This window comes from Rattus norvegicus, chromosome 13 (genome assembly GCF_036323735.1).
Source record: "Rattus norvegicus strain BN/NHsdMcwi chromosome 13, GRCr8, whole genome shotgun sequence".
NCBI lineage: Eukaryota > Metazoa > Chordata > Mammalia > Rodentia > Muridae > Rattus > Rattus norvegicus.
This window is the reverse complement of record NC_086031.1, coordinates 77,936,260-77,961,033: the sequence shown is the minus strand read 5'-3', so window position 1 is coordinate 77,961,033 and position 24,774 is coordinate 77,936,260. Positions and strand designations below refer to the sequence as shown.

General features: G+C 41.3%; 1 protein-coding gene and 1 pseudogene across 4 annotated transcripts in view; both read left to right on the top strand.

Moving 5' to 3' along the window:
• Mroh9 (maestro heat-like repeat family member 9) overlaps nucleotides 1–24,774 on the top strand; it is a 55,305-nt gene that overhangs the window by 15,310 nt on the left and 15,221 nt on the right. For all 4 annotated transcript variants that reach the window (XM_008769707.4, XM_008769708.4, XM_008769706.4 and 1 more), the window contains exons 6-15: nucleotides 2,156–2,260; nucleotides 9,064–9,199; nucleotides 12,436–12,557; nucleotides 14,194–14,343; nucleotides 16,802–16,956; nucleotides 17,964–18,129; nucleotides 19,131–19,276; nucleotides 22,092–22,229; nucleotides 24,112–24,232; nucleotides 24,441–24,578. In XM_008769707.4, the coding sequence (XP_008767929.1) occupies nucleotides 2,156–2,260; nucleotides 9,064–9,199; nucleotides 12,436–12,557; nucleotides 14,194–14,343; nucleotides 16,802–16,956; nucleotides 17,964–18,129; nucleotides 19,131–19,276; nucleotides 22,092–22,229; nucleotides 24,112–24,232; nucleotides 24,441–24,578 (1,377 nt within the window). The remainder of the gene's footprint in view (nucleotides 1–2,155; nucleotides 2,261–9,063; nucleotides 9,200–12,435; nucleotides 12,558–14,193; nucleotides 14,344–16,801; nucleotides 16,957–17,963; nucleotides 18,130–19,130; nucleotides 19,277–22,091; nucleotides 22,230–24,111; nucleotides 24,233–24,440; nucleotides 24,579–24,774) is intronic.
• LOC120096402 (small nucleolar RNA SNORA17) lies at nucleotides 19,876–19,978 on the top strand (annotated as a pseudogene).

The following is a 24,774-nucleotide window of genomic DNA, read 5'->3' as shown; positions in this document are numbered from 1 at the left end:
AACATTCATATATTAGACTCTAGGTTCTCCAAGGCAACAGTGTTGAGAGCTTTAAGAGTTGGGTGGATCATGAGAAGTACTCCCTCAGCAACTAATACCATATCATGAGCTCTGGATAAAAAGAGGGACTTTCCTTCTTCCTTCTCTTTCCCATTTATACTCTTCCCCTTCTCTTCCCACAATGGGATGTGCAGCAAGAAGGGCTCCTTGACCCTGAACTACCTCTTAGCCTCAAGAATTAGAAGAATTTCTAAGAATACTTTATTTTTAAATCACCTACTTTCAGATATTCTCACATAATTTGAAATGGACTTAGAAAATTGGTACAAAAAATAGGACTGTTCTTATAACCGTATATACACATATGAAATCAGTTTGGAAAGTGGGTGACACAGGCTATGAATAGAAGTTTAGTAGCCATTGTGAGAGCCTGAAGATGAGTTATAGTAGAATCCTAAATCTAAATCTTCTTATGGACGACTTTTAAGGTCCCAGTCAGGGTACCTGTAGAAAGATGTAAACAAAGGTCACATGGATAAAGTCTCAGAAAGGGGGAGCAAGGTGCTGGAGTCTAGCATAAAGGATAATCTTGTTAGACATCTACTGAGACTTGGAGGAAATGTGCCTGTGTTCTATAACTTCAGGAAAGGCAGAATGTGAATGTAAGATCCTCTTCTGGAAGGAGAAGTTAAGATGTCAGTAACTCTATCTTGTCTGTTTCCATTTTAGAACTAGGTTATCCAGAAGTTTCTAAGTTGCAAAGTGTCCATTTCCCTACATCGCTTCTTTTGATCAGTTACAGTAAAATGAGAGATGGGAAATAAAATTTAAATATTAAATGTTTAATTAAAAGTGTTGTACAATGCAAATATATGGATAACTCTCACCCTAGACATGCAAACTATAGCAAAGTGTGTTTGAGATGGAATGCTAATGAACTGCAAACCAATCTGTGCTTACTCAGGAGATCAACCTGCATTGCCAGGTTCTGTTTGTTAGCATTTTGTCTAAGCCCCGCCCCACAGTTACCTAGCAACAGCTAGGTATGCCTGATAGTGATAAAAGAGGCAGCTTGACCCCTCTGCTCTCTGCTCTCTGCTCTTTCTTGCTCTGCTTCTGTCCCCTCCCCCTTCCTCCTCTCTCCCCATTCCCTTCTCCCTTCTCTCCATGTGCTCATGGCCAGTCTTCTTTCTCTCTCTCTCTCTCTCTCTCTCTCTCTCTCTCTCTCTCTCTCTCTGCCTCTACTACCCTCTCAACCCCTCTCCCCATGCCATGAATACTCTATTCTATTCTATACTGTAGTGTCTGGTCCCTCAGGGGGAAGGGATGCCTCAGCATAGGCCCCCAGGGGGACCCCCTTCCCCCATACCTGACTACACATCCACCAAAATGTATTCACTCTCTCTTTATCTTTTTATAAACACGACACTGTCCATCAAGTGGAATATGGGAGAAGGGTCCTGAAGCCATTTCAGAGATTTTGGGGGCAAGCTAGGTCCTCAAATACATGGTTTCTGGACAGGTACTGAAAGGACCACAGCACTAGCTGATTTGCAGCATCTGCTCATGAATCCCAGAAAACCACACCTCCACTGTCATGGCTATGACTCAACAGGTCCAGGCGTAGTTACCCCCACAACTTGGAAGGTGCAAGTCATAAATCTTGACAGGGTCCTCTATCATGGTGGCAGTTCTGTAGGTACACAGACCTCAAGGTGCTGTGTCCGGAATATATAAATCAAGAGGCAGAATAATTCCTGGGTAAGTTGACATTTCTGAATCAGATACAATTTTAGTTCTTTCTTAAAGGTGAAATACAAATTTTATGCTTTTCAAAGGGAAAACATGAACTTAATGAGGTGACATAGCATCACAGTCTCATACGAAACATTTGAAGATACCCAGAATTTGGATTATAGTGAATATCAGTAACTGTCAAATAAATTTAATAAAACATAAATGTGTAAGTATAACAGTGGAAGTTGTGCAGTCGTTCCAAGGTCGGTGTTTACTGTAACTTAGGAGGAATGAGATCCCGTATGGATTAATCAGTAGACTAATGTTGCCTGCCTGAGTAAAGTTGGGAACTACAAAGAGGAGCCGTTCAGAAGGGAAGTTGCTATGGCTCTAAAGCAGCTGTTAATGTTTCCGACAGGAAATGGCCACTTGGATGAATGAGGATACTCTGTACCAGCAAGAACGAGCAATGATGGTTATCACCAGGGTGTTAATATTTGCCTCCAAGAGAGTCAAGAAATACGTAAGTCGCTGACTCCGGTAATGCTGCCAGCTCAAGACTGCAGTTGTCAAGTCTTAGGTCTTGAGATCACTGATGCTGGCTTAGTACTAGCGGACTGGAGGCAGGGTTATATGGAAAGAGCCAATGGCCTCCGTAACTGTGAACCAATGAGAGCAGCGCTTTTTCCAGTGATGATGAAACTGTATTCTATTTTACATACATACAATGAGCACCTCAAAACCCAGATTTTTGCTATTTAGACTCTTCTCTGATGACCCTGTGTCACAGATATTTCATTCGTACCTTATTTCCTGTCTTCTAAAATCTTTTATTCTTTGTTCTAAAGGCATACAACTAATTGTGAGGGTTCTCAGCAAATGTTATGGCTTACAGAGTAACAATCCTCACGGGGTAAGAAGAAAATCTGGTTCAACACAACTCCTTAGCCAGAGTTAGCCCAAATTTCTAGAGTCTGACCCTGGGCAGTTTATTGTAAGCATATTTAAACACAGCAAAACTTGTGAAAGAGTCTCCTGGTGGAGTACATAAGATTATCTGGATAATTTGTACCTGGTTATCTTCTGTGCACAGGAGGCATAAATACATCAAAACTCTTCTCAAAGTCTCCCTTCTCCAGAAATATGGGTTCTAGAAATGGGCTACATGTATCATTGTAAAGGCCTAGGAAAAATCTGTGTGGTCTGATCATAGAGGCTGTAAAGGTCATCTATGCTATTAGCCATCTCTGGTTCTGGTTTTGGGGCAGCCCCTGGTCAATACAGATAATACAATGGTCACCTATCCTATTATGTATCTCCCTCTGGTTGTACTTGTGGGAGCCTGAGGAAGCCTCTGGCCATTCAGATAACACAAAAGTCACCTAGACCACTAGCCTCTTCACTCTTCCCCCTGTAAGTGTGATATGCTTCCTGTTAAGCTATGTGTTCATTACCCCCATTTTTTATTAAAATTGCACTGTTTGCCTAGGGCTCTTCATTGGACTTTTAAAATACTGTGTCTCATTGATGTCTCGACACATGTAGCTTTATTTTACATTCCTAAAGGAGATTTATGTCTCATGGTTTTGTTATGTTATGATCAGCATTTCTACTTTCTAGTTGATTTTATGTTTTTCCACTTCACACAACACGAAGTGATCTGGGCATGCTTAGGGAAGTAACTTTTAGGAGAAAGGCACGAATAGCTAAGGTTCATAAACACATGGTCTGTATTCTTAGAATGTCCATTTTTCTACAGCTTCATGAACACTGGGATACCACTACATATGATTGTTAAATTTCTCGTGGAAAGTGAAACGATGTCCTAATGGTCAAGCTCTTCTGAGGCTTTCTGCTTTGAATGCATCGTTGCTCTCCTTCTCAGAAACCTCACACTGTGAACATTTCCCTCCTGTGGATGCTTATGTCAAGAGTTGCTTTTCCAATCCATCCTCTAAGTAATTTTCAAATGTGCCCAACTAATTGTTCATTTAATTACCTAAATGAGGCTTAGGATTAAGAATAGTTCATCTCTAATATATCTTCTGTTCAACTCTTAATATATGTCACTCACCCAGCAATTATTTGACGCCAACCACTTATTTGCTCCCTGTCTAATCGCACACTTCTCTCTGGATATATTGGTGTAGTCCACTAAGTTGCACCCAGGGAACAGGTCAGCCATTTGGACTTTTGTCTTACATGACCTGTCCCCCCTCTCTCTCCCTTACTGTAGCCCAGCACATGCTCCGTTGCCCACAGGACACTTCATGTGTGAAAAACATGATCTCATACATTCCGGTGTGAATCCGAAGTCAAACATTGTTAGCTTCAGCACGTTGAGAAAATCCACATAGTTCTGTTTATTGTTTAATAGTACCTAGCACTGCGGTGGTTTGCAGTGGTCACCCAGGCCACAAGGTGGCAGCCCATCAGCACTTTTCAGATCATTTCCAGCTGTCCAGCTACTGATTTTGAACATGAGGATATAAACTTCAATAAGTCAGCTTTGTCTTAAAAAATCAATGTCATAGAAAAATGGTTAATTCAGTGAGAAAATATAAATCAAACCATATGTGTAGAACTACATAATCCAAACTACTCATAATAAATTAAAACCGGGGCTTCCTATGTCTGCTGTCTATTTCAGTAGCTAGCACAAAGAGTATTTGTTGTGTCCTCTGATTAAGTTACTAAGAAAGCTACATACTCTGTGTTACAGTGCTGCCCAGACACTAGACAGATACTTTATTTTATAAACCATCCTTGCCTAGGTCATTCCAAGTTTTAGAGGCTCTTGGCCTGTTAAAGAACCTTGACTCCCATTTGTTTCTTGCTGGAATGCTTTTTTAAACGGTGATTTCCCTCACATGATAACATAGAGGATACCCTACACTCCTACACTTCAATTAAGTAGAGCATATTTCTGCAGGCAGAAACATGGCGTCCTAGATCAGCTAAGACTGTTCCATTGTGCCATCGATAGATTGCTCCTGTTTCTGTTCCTTGCGCACATGGAAGGATGAATATATTGCTACTGGCCTCATAAAAGGACAGAAGCGAGAGAACAGAATATAAGACTCCAATGTGCAAAATGGCCACTGGAAAGAACAGGTCCCCATTGAGTTCAAATGGAGTAAAGACTGTTCTAGCAAAGATCAGTCAGGGAAAGTCAAAGGAAGAATTTGGGCTAGGTCTTGTATATTTGTTATTTATTGATATCTAACGCATTATCCTACTCTGGGCATTGTCTATAAGCTAAATAAAAATTTAATATTAACAGTTTTAGACAACAGATATATTTATCCAACAGTTTCTGTTGTCAAGAGTCTAAGGACAAAAACTCAGGGTTTTGAGTTCCTGTTGGCACATTGTCCACATAACGTCCTTCTTTGCATCACCCTCACAGGATGTCAGTGTGCTAATTAGTCACTTGTGTGCATAAACAGAAACACAAGGAATCCATGAAGGGCTTTCCCTGCTGAACTTCTCAAAGGCAGACTAAATAGAAAGTGATAACCGATACTCTGGACGGAGGAGTCCAGTGGCAGTGGACATTGGGCCCTGGGATTGCACAGTTGTAAAAGAGTCCAGGGGAGTCTAGAGCCAAGAAAATTGCAACAATGAAAATGTGTGTGCTGACTGAAAGGAGTCATTGGAAACCTATACTGAAGACCTGGTGTCCCTTTTCTTGGCACAAAATGAAGCTCACTGAAAGGCATGTGCGGGGACAACCTTCTTCCTGAAAATCTTTGCTAAGCATTCTGAGGAAAAATAATTCCTCAACCATTCCCAAGCAAAGCATCTGGTTTTGCTTCCAATTAAACCCCCCACCATGAAGGATTATTACATTCACTTATTCAGCTTTTTAAATATGAGTAGTTAATCAAAAGTGACCCAATACTTGAGAAAACCTTACCACTAAAACAGAGAAATTAAAGTAACTAAAGAGAAAATTTCCTATCAAAATATATCATTCAAAGTACAGATGAGAAGCTGACTCTGCCCCAGGGATGGTGAGGGCATATGTATGAGACAAGAAGAAACCCAGTAAAGTGAGCACGGCTCTGCCATAGACATTTTACTTGTTCACAGACTACATTTTCATTTTAAACTTTAAGACCAACCATTAAAACCCTGAAACTCTTTGCTGAATATGATATAGATGCTGTGAACTCAGCAAAGAAAAACAGAAATACAGTGTTCACATCAGTTTTGCCTGCAGGAAAATTCAAAATAGCTCTGCAGAAGCAACCCCAAAGCCACCAAATGTGTGGACAAGCAAGGTGTGATATAGTCGTACGCAGCATATCACTGAGTCACAGCCTCGTACCAGAGAAGAGAAGACTTGCCGGAAACCACCTCATGTGGATGATCCCCTCTCTGTAAACAGCACAACATGGGCATCGTTCGACATAAAGCTGGTGGGCGTGCCCATAATGAAGAGATTTGAATAGCTACTTTGTGGGCAAAGGATGCCTACGTACTTGAAAACACTGTGGTGCTAGATGGTTGCAAAGCGCTGTCCGTGAATTTCGTGCCACAAAATTACATATTTCACAAGGGTTAAAATAGCAAGTCTTACATACACATCAATCTGTCCTAATAAAGATGGCGAGAGTATAGTTAAGAGAAGAAAGATAGTAGAAGTAGCAGAGAAAAGTTGGGGAAAAGTAACAGCCCTCCCAACTGCTTGTCATAAAATAGATGACGCGCTGAGGAGCTCTGTCACATGCAACAGGAAATAAAAGTACAAGCAGGACAGACAGCTCAATGCGTGAAATACGTTTGCCTCTAGGCCTGAAGGCCTGAGTTCTACTCCCAGGACCCACAAGGTAGGAGAGAACCAATCCCACAGGCTGCTTCCTGTCCCCCATGCACTCGCACTCATCCGCTCTTCTCTCTCTCCCTCTCTCTCTCTCTCTCTCTCTCTCTCTCTCTCTCTCACACACACACACACACACACACACACACACACACACACACACACACAGAGGGTTCTGTACCTCCTCTGCACAGCACAGTAGGGCTGGCCCTGGTCAAGGGGTCATGGGTGAGCCAGCTTTAAGGAGAGCTCTCCCCTACCTGCCACTTGGAGTAGCCCAGAGCACTGCTCCTGTGGTCATGAAGGTGGGACTGCTAGCACTGCACTTCAAGGGCTATAGTACGCTGGAGAATGAGCCCTGAGCAACACAGTGAAGGTGACCCTGATGGAAAAGACACCAGTGAGCCAGCTTCAAGGGTGTAAGCATGGTAGAGCTGGTCTAGCCCTTCATAGGCTGAGGCACTTGGGAGAGTGGGTCCCACCCTTGATTGGATGTAGATAAGCAGGCATGAGAATGGGTCAACTGATCCTGCCTCCTTCACATGAACATATTGGGTAGCCTAGCCAAAGCAGGGCTTACCCTGGTGGTGCAAAAAAGGGAGAGCCAGTGGGCCGACCACCTCAGCTACCACCTAGTCCCAGATCAAGGGCTCTGAATTGCCCTATCCCAAAAATCTATATCATCTGCAAATAGATAGGACACATGAAAGGGACAGACTGCTGTCCCAAAGCCACAGGATCTCCATGACATGAGGCAACAACAGGATAACAGGGAGGAGTCCTGATAAGGATCCAATACTGGTGGTGTCACAGAAGCCAGAATATTGAACCAATGACTCACTGTAATGAAAAATAACAAGTGAAGATGTGTGAACAGAGGGGTACACTGTGGGACATGCTGCGGCACACTACAGTTTCCATGAGATGTTTTCTATGCTTGTTTTTTGGATGGGCGGTTTGCAAGGGTACTAGGATGGCAAGATGAGCAGGACCAAGGTGCATGATGTGAAATTCACCAAGAATCAAAAAGTTAAAAATGTAATTAGGGTCCTGCTATATACTTGTAGATTATGGGTTAGAGGGCTCTGAAAAATGTAGTGTCATAGGACAGTATCACGCAGAAGCATGGGAGGGAAGGACGCCCAAGGAAAAGGAGGTGCATTGCCTCCCCTTCTCCCACTGAGACCATCTCTGACAGCATCTCAATTCAATTATGGCAGCGGGTCATGGCTCAGGTAACTTCATTGAGACTTTGGAGAACAGAGACAAAGAAATGGCTTAAGAAAGAGTAGAAAGGATTTTTCCAGAAGGTACATTTGGGGTCTATGTTCCATCCATACTTGCTATAACGAACACCAAAGCCACCTATCTAGGTTAACAACATCTTAGTAACAAGGGATATCTTACCAGCTCTTCCAGACAAAGGTTGATGAAGCAATTTATCCTTAAGAAACTATATCCCAGAGGGTGACAAAGGGTACTCACATCTTCACAAAAACACACACCTTCCATCTCATCTCCATTTATCTCTCTACCCACCTCTGTAATTGCATTTAGTCCAGTCAGATACATTATTCAAGACAAAAGTCTAAATATTCAATTAGCTGATGTGTTAAAGAAAGTATGAGGAGAGGTGCATAGACTATGACAATAGCTTAGAAATTGAAAGCACATGCTTTAAGGCTTTGGTCCTCTTTTGTTTTTAAGATTTATTCATTTATTTTGTGTATGTGAGTACACTGTCACTCTTCAGACACACCAGAAGAGGGCATCAGATCCCATTACAGATGACTGTGAGGCGCCATGTGGTTGCTGGGATTTGAACTCAGGACCCCTGGAAAAGAGGGTTTTGTTCTTGTGGGGTTTAAACAATTAATTTCTCTAGTAAGAGTCAACTAACTCTAGGAAGAAAATAGTTTCACAATTCACTCATAGAGTCACTTAGAGTGTTTTGCACAGGAAAATTGAAGTTTTACAATAGTTTGAAAACCTTCAAAGCTTCAGTCCCTGCAGGTCTTCTTTATTGGTGTCTCACTCCGTCACAGAGGCCTTTGCTACCTACCCGTTGCTATCTGGATTAGGAAATATAGACTAAGGTTGAATTACTATTACTTTAAGCAATGTTCTAGGAACTCCTCCCTGCATCACCTCCTGTTTGCTTACCCTCATTCCACAGCACAGGGAGTTGAGATTTATCAGCAGAGCCAGAATCTGTGTACAGATTTTAAATCAGTAGTTCCTAACCCTTTATTAACACCATACCTCATGTTGTGATGTTAATAAAACACAAAATCCTTTTCATTGCTATTTCAGAACTGTGATTTTACTGCTGTTATGGATAGTAATGTAAAGTTTTGGAGCTTGGTGTTAGCCAACATGGTGGCAACCCACAGATTGAAAACTGCTGCTAAGTGTTACTCTCCTAATTAAGAGGATCCGGTGGGAACTTATAATGTTGATTACACAAAGCTAATGCACTTTGCCCTTTGTTTTCCAATTAGCCGAGTATCGATGCTCCGTGTTTAGGTATCCTGGCTGCAGAGCTCTCCCTCTTCTGTTCCCATGACGACCCCGAAATCATAAAACAAGCAATAACAGGGATGAATTATGTCCTCTACATCGCCTTGTGTCAGAATTGTAAGAACAGATCTCAATCTTTTTCCGCTATTAAGAACTTGTTCTAATCATTCAGCTTTTGAAGAAGCCTCTATGTCTATGGTTTATTTGTAAATCCTACTACAAGATCCATGACTTCATTTTCTAAAATACAGCTTTAAAATTTATTTAGCTACTGTCAAGTAGATTTTGTAATTAAATAGTTGGTATTTCAAGATCTTTACAGCGTCAAGATATATCTACACTTTTTTTTTTTACTGTTGAATAATGGTGGGGACAAAATGACAGGTAGTTTCAGGAAGAGAGGAGAAGGGGAAATTGTGCAAATGAAGCATTTAGAAGAGGCATGTTTCCCTCCTCAAAGTTATTATAGACTCAAGGAGCTGACAGAGGCCATATTGAGTGTCCATACACTATAAGCCAGTATCTAAAATCTAATAACTCATAAGGAATGTGAGAAGGTTTTGTCTTATTAGGAAGAGAAAACTATCCTTAGATTATGTCATTTGTTATTTAAGATTATAAAACACAAGCTAATTGGGGGAACTAGTTCCGAATACTTTAATTGTTCCCCAAAGCAAACCTAAAGACAGCCCAGCATTCAACCAGGCAAATTTAAGAATGTCTGGCAACCAATAAAATTACAGTCCATCTTGGTGCAATGGTGTACATCTGTAATCTCAGCCCTCAGGAAGCATATGGAAGAGGATTTTGAATTCAAGACCAGACTGGGTTATGCAGTCAGATCCTGTCTCAAAGGAAAAACAAATAAGAATATATATATATATATATATATATATATATATATATATATATATATATACATGTGTATATATGTATATACATGTATATATGCATGAAAAGAAAGACTAAAATACAACCCACTATGACAATAAAAAATAGCCAAAACTTATTTTAAAAATCCAACAGGTAATGTAACTAGTAAGGAGGGATGTTAAAAACAATTATTACAAAAATTTTGAAAAGACGTATAATGTTCCACTACTTAGAAGGATGAGGCAGGAGGATCATGGGTTTGGTGCATGCTAGGTTGTATAAACCAAATAAGAAGAAAAGAGAAAGAAGGGAGGGGGATGGGAAGGGAAAAGAGAGGAAGAGAGGAATCTATGAATGCATCCTGAACTTTTAGAGGACAACAGGCTCTCTAAAATGAAAAACACTCTTGGGCAAAAACAAATAGCAATTAGACCCTGCAGGAAAAATGGTCTGTGCCTTACTGAAATAGTAATATCAATGGCTAAGTGCAGAAATGAAACTAAATAATGCACTATGGTTGCATGTTATGAATTCTATAAAAGGTACAACTTATATCTCCCATAAATTAATAAAGTACAAAAATATGAAAAAAGCACAATAAACAAACATCTCGGTTAAATTATTCATCACTAGAGATAATTATTTGAGTCTTAAATTAGAAACTAGAGGAAAGAAATATTTCTTTGCCTATAATAGATTTCTCATTAGAAACAATGAAAGTCTGAGACACTGAAATAAAGAACAATTACTGTCTTATTGTTCTCTAATGGAAAATGTCTTTCAAAAACAAATTCAGTAAAGGTATTTTCAGATCTGCAAATGTTCTTTATCAGCGAATCTGCATTGCAAGAAATGTTATAAGAAATTCAGTAAAACAAAGTCATGGTGTAGAGATTTAGATTTTTTTTTCTCCCTAACTAAAGGAATGAACTACTAGAAATCGAAACTACATAAATAAACAGTTAATATAACACAAAATTTTACTTTTCTCTTATTTAAATCTCTTTGAGTGATACACAATCATTTATGACAAAGATAAACATAAAAGCAAAGCGAATAAGATTAAATGAATTAAGGTTCGAAGGGGATAAGCATATTAATACTTTTAAAGAATTTTCTACTAAGCACAAAACCAGGAAAAATTTCATGGAAGTAAACTATGTTATGTTAAAATATATCATATAAACCTTAACACAGCAACTAAGATAATGTAAGGGCTTATATATAACCAAGTAGAGTGGAAATAAAGTCAACTCACAAGATATCCTCAATCCATATAAAGTCTATTAAAAAGGAAAATAAAAAGAAATTAGGTGAGGAAAGACAGAAAACTCCAATTAACTCCAATATAATAAAGAAAAATGTTCAAACTATCCCCAAATAAAAGGCAGAGATGTTAGCTCAGTCACAATGCAAGACCCAACTATAAACTGTCTACAAGGAACTTGTTTAAATAGAATAACAGATAATTGTTAAAAATAACAAAACACACTAATAGTAACCAAAGAAAATCAATTGTGAGCTATATTAGTATTAAAAGAAATTTCAGAGTGAAGAAATGTTTCTGGGGGAGGAAGAGCTATTGTGTAATGATGAACGGTGGAATAGTTAGCAGACACAATAGTTCTAAACGCTTGGGTGCCCAAAACTAACAGCAAAAATGCTCTATCATAAAAATAGAAATAAACTTACCAAAAGTAGAAGTGTAAGAATTAACAGACAGTTCCACCATTACGGTCAGAGACTTCAATAGCCTTCAGCCAGTTTTGTAAGCATACCGAAAATCATTACCTATATAGATTTGAACTATTATGACTTACCTGACATTTACAGAACTCTGCACCTGCAACAGAAAAATGAATCATGAAATAGACCATATTTTAAGCTTTAAAAAAAAAGAAATTATTTTCTAACAAAATGGTCCTAAATTAGAGATCAAAATAACAAATACATGGAAACCCCAAAGCATTTGGAAGCAGAGTAACATACTTCCAAATAACCCACAGAGCAAATAGGAAAGGTATTTGAACTGAATGAGAATGAAAATCTAATGTGTCACCATGTGTGGCAGGCTGATAAAGGAGTCCTGAGTAGCCTTCATCTAGGAAAAGAAGAACAAATGACGCCAAGGCTAACAAAATAAGGGAATCAACAGAGATAAGAATGAAATTAAAGGTACCAGAAACCGGGGGTGGGGGTGAAATGTAAGGAGAAAGGAATGACAGATTCTTTGGGGGTGATCGTGGAGACAAGAAGAGAGAAACCTCGAATTGACAGAGTTAAACATGGCCTCATTTAAGAATCTTATAAGCTCTGGATCCATGCCCCCTTAAGCTTTTATGAGAATGGACTGTGAGCGCAGTGTTGAGTAGCCAGCGTATGGTAGGCATCCGGAATTGGACGGGAAACCGGAAGTAACAACATCTTCTGTGAGAGCGGTAGTCAACGGAAAAGTTTATATTCTATTTTTTTCAACACAGCCAATGCCATAACATTCCGATCTCTTAAGACGAATGAGAAAGAAAGCAATCCCAAGATTATAACGTCTGATGTGGAATTGCTAGCCAAGATCACACAAGGAGAAAAAACCAAACTTGTGCAGGTACCCTTGCTCTGTTCCAGCTTCGTTCTACGTAGTTTGTCCACATGTATCATTGCCTTTAGTAGTAATTTATTTCCTCGACGTTAGTGTGTTCATTAAGGAAGTTTCCTTTTCTTAATTCAGAATGACAGATGACCAGATGACTCACATATGTGGTTCATTACTTTTTATGCCACTTAAGAATTATGTTCACTACCCTCGAATACAGCAATTGAAAACCTACTACTTGTTATATAGTGTAAATTAATAGATGTTTCTTAGTTACACTTCTATAGGTGGGTAACTTCCAATTTTTTGACAAAATTAATGGAGTCAACAATTAAGTATTTTCTAAAATGTGATAATCCACCCCCCCCGAATATCAGAATGGCATTGTAAGCTAGATTTTATTTAAAAAAAAAACTATGAAGTTTTACAGAAAGGCCTTTCCATCCTTATATGTGCCTGTAATTCCGGCACCCAGTTCAAGGCCAGCTTGAGTTGCATACAGATACCCTCTTCTCAAGGTCAAAGGAAAATAAAACCTGCTTACATGATGTGCTGTTAAGCCTTAGTATTAAGCAAATAATATTTACCCTATTCTAGAGAAACCATTAAGTTCTATAATTCTATATATGCTTTCATTCTTCACAGCTCCTGTTTTACCTAGAACCTTGTGAGGCTCCCCTGCACTGGGGCCAGACTGGGCTGACAAGTGAATTAACGTTCAGACATACATACTGGGCCAACATTTCAGCCTAAGTTCTAGAGAGGACCCTCAGGCCAGCTCATCTCCTAGGATGAGAAGACCGAAGACACCCCTTCTTCCAAACCCCATATATAGAGCAGTGGCTCTCTTCCCATGACTGACACAGTTAGAATCGTGGAAAGCTAGGGACATGACAAAGCAATTCACTTAAAATTATATATATTCTAAGGATACACGGGTATTTGCTATATCCATATACCTGATGGTTCTTCTTTACAAAGACAAGGGTTTTTCCTACACACTACACACAGAGCCTTACAAGACTGATTATGAATATGTCTATTTCCATAAGAAGGCTGAGAATCTATGTAATCATGCAAGCAAATCTTCTTCATCCACTCACGCTCCAGTGCAATGCCAGGCAATAGAACCGACTCTGACTATTCCTCTCCTAGTAGCTCCTCAGCTAGGGGCGGAACTTCCTGATAACCACCCCATTCCATGATCCATGATGGTTTTGCACAGCTCTCTCTCTCTCTCTCTCTCTCTCTCTCTCTCTCTCTCTCTCTCTCTCTCTCTGTGTGTGTTTCTTTGTGTCTGTCTGTCTCTCCCCCTCCCTCCCCCCGCCCCCCTGTATCCTTCCACCATAGCTTCTCCAGCATCTCCTCCGTTTCACATTTGTTTCTCACAATGTTGAAGATGTTCATGGTAATATTTGGACACCGTAACTGTCTTAAAAGCAGAGGATAACTTTTGGGTAATAATACCTGGGGCCTCAATCATCACTGCACCAACCCTACCACAAACACACTTTTTAATCCTTTTTAATAAAGAAAGCAGCTCCCATAGTTCACCTTGTGCTCCCGCCTGGTCCAGAGCATCCCCTGAAATGTCTAAGCTTCGCTATCTTGCTTACACTGGTGGTCACGAACATTCTTTTGGTTTCAGAGCGTGGGGCAAATATTACTGCCCCAGTTGCTGACTGACTTTGTGTGGACTCTCCTGAAAAAACTCTCCTCTCCTTACAATAACACGGCAAAGGATGCTGCCTCCTTACTGAAGCTGACTTTGGAGTTTCACGCTCAGAAGATCACCAGGGTAACGTGCGTGGCGATGCGCTAAGAACAGAGTGTGCTCTCAGAAGTCTGCTTTTCAGCTTTCTCAACTGGTGTTTTACCCATCCTGCCCCCTGCTCTTATTCTCTGAGCCCCTTTAGTCAGATGAGGCTTTTGTGAAATGTCACAAATGGGGAAAATGGGAGAAACTGCTCTTAATATTCACTTACCAATCACATTAAATGAGGACATTCTGTCACATTCACTTTGTTGGGCTTTTGAAAGAGAAATATACTAGTAAAAAATACCTCTGTAAGTGAAACCTTCCATGCAGCATTTAAGGAATATTTTCAAGGACTCTCAGCCAGAAGTGGCACTGGCTAAGGAATTTGTGCCACACAACAGAACATGAGGTAAAGAACTACGTCTCACTCAAACACACAAAGTTGGAAAAAGTGAGGCTTCGTTAGCTCTCCCGTTTACTTTATGGCCTGCTTCTATCATTTTCGCTTGCTATTAGATGTCTAGGTGAAAAGAAAATTAACTTTTTATGAGTGCATTTTGAACATGTGTACATTGTACCAGTGGCAAAGTTGTGAATATAAGAATAATTAAGTGAAATGCAGACTCAACAAAACAATGCAGTTTGTATTGTGTAGTTCATACGCAAATATGCATGTCCATTTTACCAGGAGTTACACAAAGCTAAATCAACTGTTTAATTCACTCCTTGTGATTCATATACCTTGTTAATATTTTCTCCCTTCAGTACACTGACAAATAAGGAAAGATTGAAAAGAATTAATAGGTTGCCATGGCATCATTATAACAGAATGCCTTTAGAATGGATAGCTTACACCAAATGAATGTTCATTTCTTACAGTATTTACTTAGGGGAAGCCCAAGGCTTGTGTCTAGAAAGGCCCTCCTTGCTGTAGCATCTTGTTGATGAACACTTGCAAGAGAACACTGCAAAAGAAAGAAGAGGCCAAACTCATGCTCTTATCACAGACTTACCCCCACTCCTAGGGATTACTCTTCTAACCACTCATGAGCAGGGGTCGCCCCCCTCAGGACCTAGTCACCTTTTAAAGCCTTCATATCTGAGACTAGTGAAATGACTCTGTGGGTAAAATATTTGCTGAGCAATCATGGGGACGTGAGTTTGATATCTAGAACCCATATACAAGCAAGACCCAGTGGCATGTGTCTGTAAGTCTAGCACTGGTGGACTGAGACAGGTGGATTCCTGAGGCTCCTTTGTTTAGCAAAAAGAGCAAACCTTTGGCTCAAATGCACTCTATATCAATAACATAAGGTAAAGAAATGGTGTTTATGACATCAACCTCTAGCTTCCACATTCAACTGCACAAGCAAACACACACACACACACACACACACACGCACACGCACACACACACGCACACGCACACGCACACGCACAGTTGCATTTGAAACAGGTTTCTAACATGACATTTGGGAAACATACTTAGACCATAACACCTTATTTTTTTTTCTTCCATTCTGTTTCCTTTTCCGGCTGAGTGGTTGGAATTTCAGTTCGATGTCTCTCATATTCAGCTTGTTTTCCCACTGAGCTTCTCAAACATCACAGCAATTCCACTCAGATGAAACACTGTAAACATTACACGGAACGGGGACCACAGGAACCATGCAAACCTCACGTATTACAAGAATTTTCTGTGCTCCATGGTACTCTTGGAGCTCAAAACTCAGCTTCAAAGACTGCTAACTTCAAGTAGACAAATCCAAGCTCTAGTCAATAGTGAGAGGACCTTCTGGGTAGGGTTCCCCATGCAGATCCTTGGGTCATAAACCCATAGTACAGCCCCGATGGTGATAGACATACAGGGCTCACAGTTCCCTCTCCTGACACAACTGTGCACTGTGAAAGAAGGTAGGCCAAGGGAAGTCATTCAGACACAGAGAGCAAGTAAGACAAGGTCCACCTCACGGAGAGTTCTCCTTGTTGCTATTGGCAAGAACATTCATTCTTGTAAGCCAAACACAACCTGAGGAAAATGAGAGGTCCATGGTCAGCTCCCTAACGGAACAGAATTCCCACAGATTAGGAAAGATCCTTCAGAGGGCCTCCTAAAAGAAGCCATGGCACATCAGTGATGGCAGGGATGGGAGTCAAACAGAAAACTGGAGATGTAAAACTAGCTTCTATTACAGAGAATCAGTAACCTAAGAGAAACTGAACCTAAACGGGGCTTGGCAGTTTATCACCTCAACCCAGCCACCCTTTTAGAGCTCGTTGTCCCAATATGCATAAACACATGACTTTATTCCTGACCATTAATAAGTATTTGGCATTGCAACCATGCAGGTGCATTTTCTGTTACTGCTCATTTGTATGCTGATTGCTATGTAGGTCATTCCGATAAAGGCTGAATTCCTGTAATGGAGAAATAGCCCCTTTTAAAGGTGAACAAGGAATTTGACATCTTTATCGACTAAGGAAATTCTTCTTCCAGGTGTCTAAAATTGTGAATGACATTTATGAGCAGCTCTCTGAGAATTCCTCCTACATGATGCAGAATGCCATGCTACCCGTTATCAGCCTGTTGACACGTGCTTCCCCTAAGAAGGTCATCTTTCAGCTCATGGAGTTCCCAGTCCCTGCAGACAAGTAAGGCCTCCCCATGATGGCCCAAGCTGGATTCTTTATTCTAGTCAGGCCTGATTTCTTTTTCTGAAAAGATTTTCTAATCATCTAGGCTGGCTAGACAAGTTTTAAATAAGATCATATGTTACACGTAATTTTGCTCAATGCTTAGCACAGAGTAACACCTCAAAACTTTATTAATGCACTATTGTGAGGAAGGGTTAAACTGTGTTCTGTTAAAAATATTACCCAAACATTTTTTTTCAAAAAGATAATGCAGTTTTTTTGTTCATTGTTAACTTACTCATTTTCCTTGAGAAAAACCTCAAACATACAGTTTTTCTTATTTATGAATTTTGCTTTAATGTACAAGTGCTCTGTCTGCATGTACACCTGCATGCCAGAAGAGGGCATTAGATACCTGTATAGGTGCTGGTGAGTCACCATGTTGTTGCTGGGAATTGAACTTAGGTCCTCCTGAAGAGCAGCCATTGTTCTTAACCACTGGGTCATCTCACCAGCCTGGGGTTTTCTTATTTATAAAGGACAATTGTAAGTTCCAAAATAGGGGCCAGAGAAAGGGTTCAGTGGTTAAGAGCTGCTCTTACAGAGGGTCAATGTCAAGTTCTCAGCCCTCATATAGTGGGTGACTTACAACCAACTCTGGATCCAGGGGATTCAACATGACCTTCTTCTTTTCATAGGCACCCACAAAAACAAAAATCAATCTTCTTTTAAAAATTACTAAAAGCAAGAATTTTCTGCCCATTAATGTTCATCTGAAATTTTCAGACCTATTAAATTTCATTTGAAATTCATGCCCTAGGGGCACAAGAAATATTGAAGAACAAAACCTTGTTCCTTTGAGTCTGGGGGTCAGTACAACTCTAACAGGTATGTTAGCAGAGATTAGGAAAATTGTATGGTTCTATTTCGACAGTTCATATGCTGGCTTCACCTCTCTTTTGCTGGCTGAAACAAACTAAGAGTTGCAAATGGTAGACATGATTCTCAACACCCTGTGTTTGCAGAGTTCTGCTGCTGATGTGGCAAGCAGCGAGTGTGGAGTCGAGTGTGGCATCTGAAGTGCTGAAGACAATCTTGTTAATACTGAAAGGAAAGCCTGGGGAGATGGAGGAAACCATGGTGGAAAGACGGCGCTTCTCCCTTGATGCCACCAACATGATGCCTGTGGCGGTAAGTGACACCATGAGCGTTTCTGTTCTCCGCTGTCTTCCTGATTCATGAAACTCCTCCTATCTGCATAGATTAAGCCCTACCTCCTTGACACAGCCCCCTCTGATCATGCACACATCCATCCAACACGCATTCATTTATGTGAACATCTTGATCGGAGCATGCATTCTGCTAAGCTACAGAGACCAAGAACAAATATGTACATTTGAGATCCAAAGAAATACAAAGCTCTACATGTGAGGGAAGGAGGGAACTGTGATGATTCCGAGTAAGTCGGACACGGCACACCTCGATATTGAAAGGACTTAAAATAGAATCCTGGGCCGATTCAGGGCAATACTTATATGCATCTTGGAAAGGTAGAGAGTGGAGGAAAATCCTGTTAGAATGGAAGTGTGGCTGCTGTAGCCAGAAGGCCAAAGAATCAGAGAGAGCTACCCAATGGCAAAACTGTGTGTGACTATAGAGAGAGAGCCACCAGCTATGTCATGTAAACTTCACTAGTCACATGGGGAGCTGATATTACCTGTATATATCCCATTTCTCTCATGGACCAACACCATGAAGCATGAGAGGAAACTCTGAGAGATGTAATGAAAAGGGGGTGCTATTGTTTATTAATATGAGGTGTGTATTCCGGGATCAAGAGATTCGAGAATGGCGTGCTGCATCTCCTGTTGACTCTATCCCTTCCCTGTGTTTTTAACAAGTCTAAGGAAGACTTTGCTTACTAGTGAGACTATTCCTCATGGCCACATAGGAAGTGGACCTTGGGATATATTTCTTTCCACAAATCTGACAGCTGGAAGGGATCCATTCACAGCACCTTGGAATCCCATTACCGAGAGCTTCACCACAGACTTAGTGAGTGTGGCTGAGTGAATACACACACACGCTGAGGGAGGCTGGGAAGACTTGCAGCCATTACCGCCCTCTGTATGATAGACGATCTTTGGAGGGAGACCGTTGCCTGTTTTAACTCCCCTTTCCTTCCCTTGTAGGCATCTCAGGCCCTGTGCACATTTCTACCCGTGACTTCTTATAGGAAAGTGGTGGTCAAGTTTTTCCCAGAGTTCCTGATGGCCCTCTTGCTTCAACTCTTCTACTGTAGTCAGCATTTAAAAGACACGGCACAGGACAGACCTCTGTAAGAGAATGCCAGTTCTGATTAAGTGGGAGATAGGCATCCAGGGGCTTGCTTGGGTTTATATGGGACTTGCTATAAGCCTGTGGGAGACTCTGTTCTCATTTAGTTCAGTCTTCTCCCCTCAAAGGGTACAGTGTCTTGAGAAGAGTAATCCTCCTGAGGCCATGAGCATTCACTAGACTCCACCCTTCATGTGTGGAGCAGATAGAAAGAGCGAATAGCACAGACACTGTTCATTCTCATTGCCCCTGCTGTGCGAGAAGCAGTAGCTCAGTACAATCAAGTTCTTCCATTCATACAGTCCCTGATAGTAACCTCTCAGAGTTAGTGACATATACAAATGACAAACAGAACAGTGTGTGCGAATATTACAGAACTGTAAACTGGAAGCTATCTCACAATTTGATATGGATATGATGTGGGGGGAGGGCAGTATGACATCAGTTCTCTGTTTCAGGTCAAAGTTCATAATTTTCTTTTGGGCAAGAGAGTTAGTTTTTTCTGCCCTGAAAGGGAAGTCTCACTGCAACTGTCAGCTATTCACCATGTCTGATACGAACATCTAAATTAAACAATCAATCTCATTTAAAGTATTTAGTCCTCCCCCTAGAGTAATTGCAGGTGTGACTGCTATGTCACGTGTGTGTCAGTAGGTGGCAGAGAAGAGAGAGGCTATGTCTGATTGCTTAGTAGCCTAACATCCTCTGAAAACAGCAAACCTGAGACAACCAACCACAGTCCCTCATTGAGCGGGCTCAGATGAGTTCTCAGGGCAAGGAGCTAGCTAGAGGCTAGAAGAACTTTGCCTAGGACTGCAAGCATCAGGTGTAACTAAGCCTGAGAGATATGGCGCTTGCCACTTGGGCAGGTCTGGGTGACCACTAGACTGATGCCATGGGACCCAGACAGGGAGCTAGCCTGAGATGACCATCAGTCTGGCAGTGCATAGACCTCGGTTGTAGATCATGCCCGAGATGACCCTTGCCAGATGCCATACTGCATAAGTGGCATTGTTCTCCTGAGACAACCCCGGACACTCAGAGACTCCAAGTGCCAGGAGGAGGAGGTAAGTGGGGGAGAAATGAGAAGAGAAAGAAAAAAAAAGGATGTGGGCACAATGAGGAGAGGCAGAACTGGAGACTTGAGGACAATGAGGAATAGTTTGATAGTGAGGAACAGCCAGTGATGCCACCCGAGACCATGGTGAGGTCCTAGCCTGGGCTATCTGTCACCCAGGGCCATGTCTGGGTCTGTAGCCCTGCAGCAGCATGGATCTGTCACTATTAAAGGCCAGGAAGATATCCCTGGTCCGAGCTGCCACCCTAGGACATATTGACGGTTGAGGGCTATGTAGAACTGACCCACCCCTCACCTAGGCATTGTGGGAGAGCTAGCCCTTGTGGCAGGAGAGCGGGAAAGACAACCCTGTTCCTAGTCAGCTGCAGTACTTGAGAGAGTGTGCCCTGCACATTACAGGAGTTGCAGGTAAGCCTGCCATGAGGGTATGAATGTAAGAGAACTGGCTTAGCTACTTGTCTCGCTGGTGGTAGCATGAATGAGGGAGGAATGCCCTCCTCCCCTTTTTCCCCTTGTCACCTGCAGCAGGTGGGAGATCTGGTCCTAGAGTCATGAGAAAAGGAGAGGTAGCCCTGCTCCTCATCAGATGCAGCACTCAGGAGAGCTGGTCCTGGGCCTCAGCTGTGTAGCACAGTAGAGTTGGTTCTGGATATGGGCATTGAGGGTAAGCCAGCCTGAGGGCATGAGTGTCCGGGGTTGTCTCCGGCTCACCTCTTGTCTGCTCTGCAATAGTGCACATGAGGAGAAGATCCCCTCTTCTCCTCCCTTGCCCCTCACCACCTATGGGAATCATGAGAGCTGGCTCTGGAGTCATGAGAGTGGGAGAACTGGCCCTGTCCCTCACCAGCTGCCACACTTAGGAGAGCTGGCTCTATACCTTGCCTGGGCAGCAGGGTACCCTGAGACTGGGCAAGAAGGTGAATCAGAGGGCTGACCAGCTCAGATACATCTCTGCCCCAGATCCAGGACTTTGAGTTGGCCCACCCCAACATCTACACCATCATTGAACTGCTGGAGTACATGAAGGGACCTGTCTTACAGATCCAAAACTACAGGATCTCCATGGCACAGGATAATAACAGGATATAAGAAAGGATTTCCAGTGAGGTTCCAGTATTGATGGAGTAGCAGAAGCCAGAGGCCTAGTGCCAGACCAATGAATCATTGCAATGACCATTTGCAAGCAAAAAACCAAATGTGGACAAAAGGGTGTACTATGGGACACAACTATGGCACACCATAGCTTCCACATGAGTTTTTTCCCCTCGATTGGGTTTGGGAGATTGCAAGGGTATGGCTGGGGGTGGGGGAGGAGGTGAAGATGAGTGGGATTGGGGTGCATGACGTGAAAGTCACAAAGAACCTATAAAAAGTTGAAAAAATTAATATATTCATTGTCCTTTAAGAAGACACACACCAAACCACTCCCAGGAAGATATTCTGGGAGTGGGAAGAATCCTATTCTGATTATTTAGGACATCCCCCAAAGAAAATTGATAGTTTTAACAGGTCATTATATTTCCAGGTAAGACAGAAAGCTGTTCATATGATCAAACCTACATTCTATGTGCTATCATTTTAACTTGTGCAGTCCACGCACTGTTCATCCAGAAAGACAAAAGATCGTTTCACAACTGCCTTCCTCTTTTCCTCTCTCAAACACTGTATGCTTCTCAAAATAGCAGGTCGTGTGTAGTTAGTCACTGTCCTGTCATATCTGCTCTTTTCTGTGCCTAAGCTATGTAAGAGACGCCCTGAAGGCTCTGTTGAATTGTTCTGGCCTAGAGGAAGTGGATAAAGCTCTGGAGAGGAAGAATTTCTGGGACCAGTTTTCTCAAGTCATGGATCACCAGTATGGGATCCACCTCATCGCCAAGTAAGAAGAGGGGACTCTGGGTAGAATTCTTGCTCTCCGTCTTGTCCTCTCCATCTTCCTTTGGGTCTCTTATATGGGAACCAATTTTCTACAGCTTTTTTTTAAATAGTTTACAACACAACTTGATTTCTGATTGTTTTTATGATTTGAAGATTGATCCTGAGAGAGCTTCTCCCTTCTTCTCCTCTTACTCAGTGATACAGAAACACCCAGCACCACTCCCCTCAATGACACACCCAAACCCACCCACAAATAGAATAGCATTCTCTTTCACATTCAGAGAACTGAAAGGAAATGTGATTCTTCCTCTCTGCGGTTAGTGATTCCCTGCTCTGAAGACATCCAAAGGTGCCAGGTGCCCTCTAGCTTTACTGAGGTCTAGCAGACTCATACACTCAATGAGCCACACATGTTCTGGAAAATGTAATGGAAGAGTATTTTTTAAATTTTTTTCTGCACTAGAAATGTTTTAAGATTGTTTTAGTTTGTTTTTATTTAATCCTTCTGATTATAGAAATCAAATTTTCTGAACAACAACAAAATCCAGAATACAGGGTCTTGGTGATATGAAAGACAATTTATACTTGTGACCAGTTCAGAAAATACTTTTTATGGGGTCCACAGGCTTTAGATGCAGTATCACGTTGGCATATGAACTTTGAGAACATATCTTTTTAAATGAAAACTATACTTATTTAGACATTTTTTGAAAGTGGCAAATCCCAGAAGATAAAAGAAGCCACGTCATGTGAGTTAGATCATCTCCAGGTACATCGCATTAATTAATGAATGTAACAAGTAAATCTTACTATTTTATATTGCTTTTCACCAATTTTGACTATATGGATGTCTGGGGAAAGGAGGAATGCTAAGAAAAGTCCCACAGCTGCATGCAGCACCTAGGATATGACAGCGTGGGGAAATAAATTTCTATCCTTATAGATTCTGGAAAACTAGACCTTTGTGACTTCAAAAGCAGCCATTTTCACAGGTGGGTAACACAAGAAAAATATGGACAGAGTCCATTAAAACGCGACCCAATACAGGTGCAGATGTTTCTCAGGTTTTCCAATCAAAGTATAAAATGAGACACATTACCTTCCTGGCAGTCTGGCAGCCATTGACGGCAAAATAAACAGTACGGTCACACATTGTACCAGGAGTGAGATTAAGTATTCATTACTTAATCATCACCCTGGTCTTAGTATTACTTAAAACATAGTCCACAGACCAGCAAGAGCATCAGTTGGAAGGCAAAGCTTCATATATGTGAGTTTTGTGGTTTGAATGAACAGTCACAGCTTTAGCAAAAGGGCCTGGAGTTTAAAACAGAAAGTTATCATATGCTCTCCTAATATCCTATCACTACCGATTAGATTCAGGACAGTTTATGATGACAAGTCTGAGCCTGGCCTACTGCCCAGGTGTTTCTGGAAAACAGTTTAGGGAACCAGAGCTTATCATCCTTTTTCTGGAGTAACCCAAAGTCATCCCCAAAGGAAGAGTGCCATCCCAAGTCACAAACTGACTTTAGCCTGTACCTTGAATTGCTTTTTAGATAAATATTTCTTCTCTCTCTGGTCAAGGACTGATGGAAGCTTATGCAAAAATGGGGCTTCTCTTAACATGGAAAAAATAGAGAAAAGAATAGGGGTGATGATAAGGAAAGAAATATTGTAGAGGCCCAGGCTTGCACAGTTCCTCAGAGTCAATGTAGGTGCCATACAAATGCCACAGCTTAACTTATATGAGGGAATGTTTCAGAATTAACTTTCCTTCTAGTATGGGTAGTCCATAGTAGGCAGGTAATGACTGACTCCTTATCTGGGAACGCGGAATATTTCCTTGCTTGCCTAAGTTGGTGCCTTGTACCTCTTTACAGAACTCTCAGTGAATGTAACTTTCCACAGTTTCCAGAGACCCTACATTATGTCTACAAGGTTGCAGTAGAAGGTCCTAGAAGGTCAGAAGACAGTATCGTCACCATAATATTCTTTGCTGAAGTGAGTTTTAATGGTAGATTGTAACTGAGTCCTCATTCCCGTTCCTAGAATCAACTTAAAATTTCAGCATCTAATTTCCCTCTCTAAGTCATTTTCTTATAAAAATTTAAGAAAGTAAAAGATATTTGAAGTCAAATGGGGGGAAAGAGGGGAGGAAGGAGCCCTGATTCTACTCGTTAATTTATTAATTGAGGTTTTTTTTTTTAAGCTTCTGAACAACTTCTTCAAAGAATCATTACCAGAAGAATTTTTGGTGCTCTTCAGAAACTGGATTAATGATTCCAATCCTTCGGTTGGCAAAATGAGCCTTCAGAAAATTGCCAGCATGGCACCAGTTTTCAGTGAAGTATGTGTGTGTGTAGAGTATGGCACTGTGCGTCATGACTGGATGTTTTGTTACTGCTCAGTGTCTTGTAGCAAATCCTTGGTGCTCTTTAAGTTTCTGTGCAGTTAAAACTACCAAAGTCTGAAACTCAATAGAATAGACAAAATGTGAATCAACCTAGGTGATTTGGTCCACTTATTCGTAATTTCTCCACAAA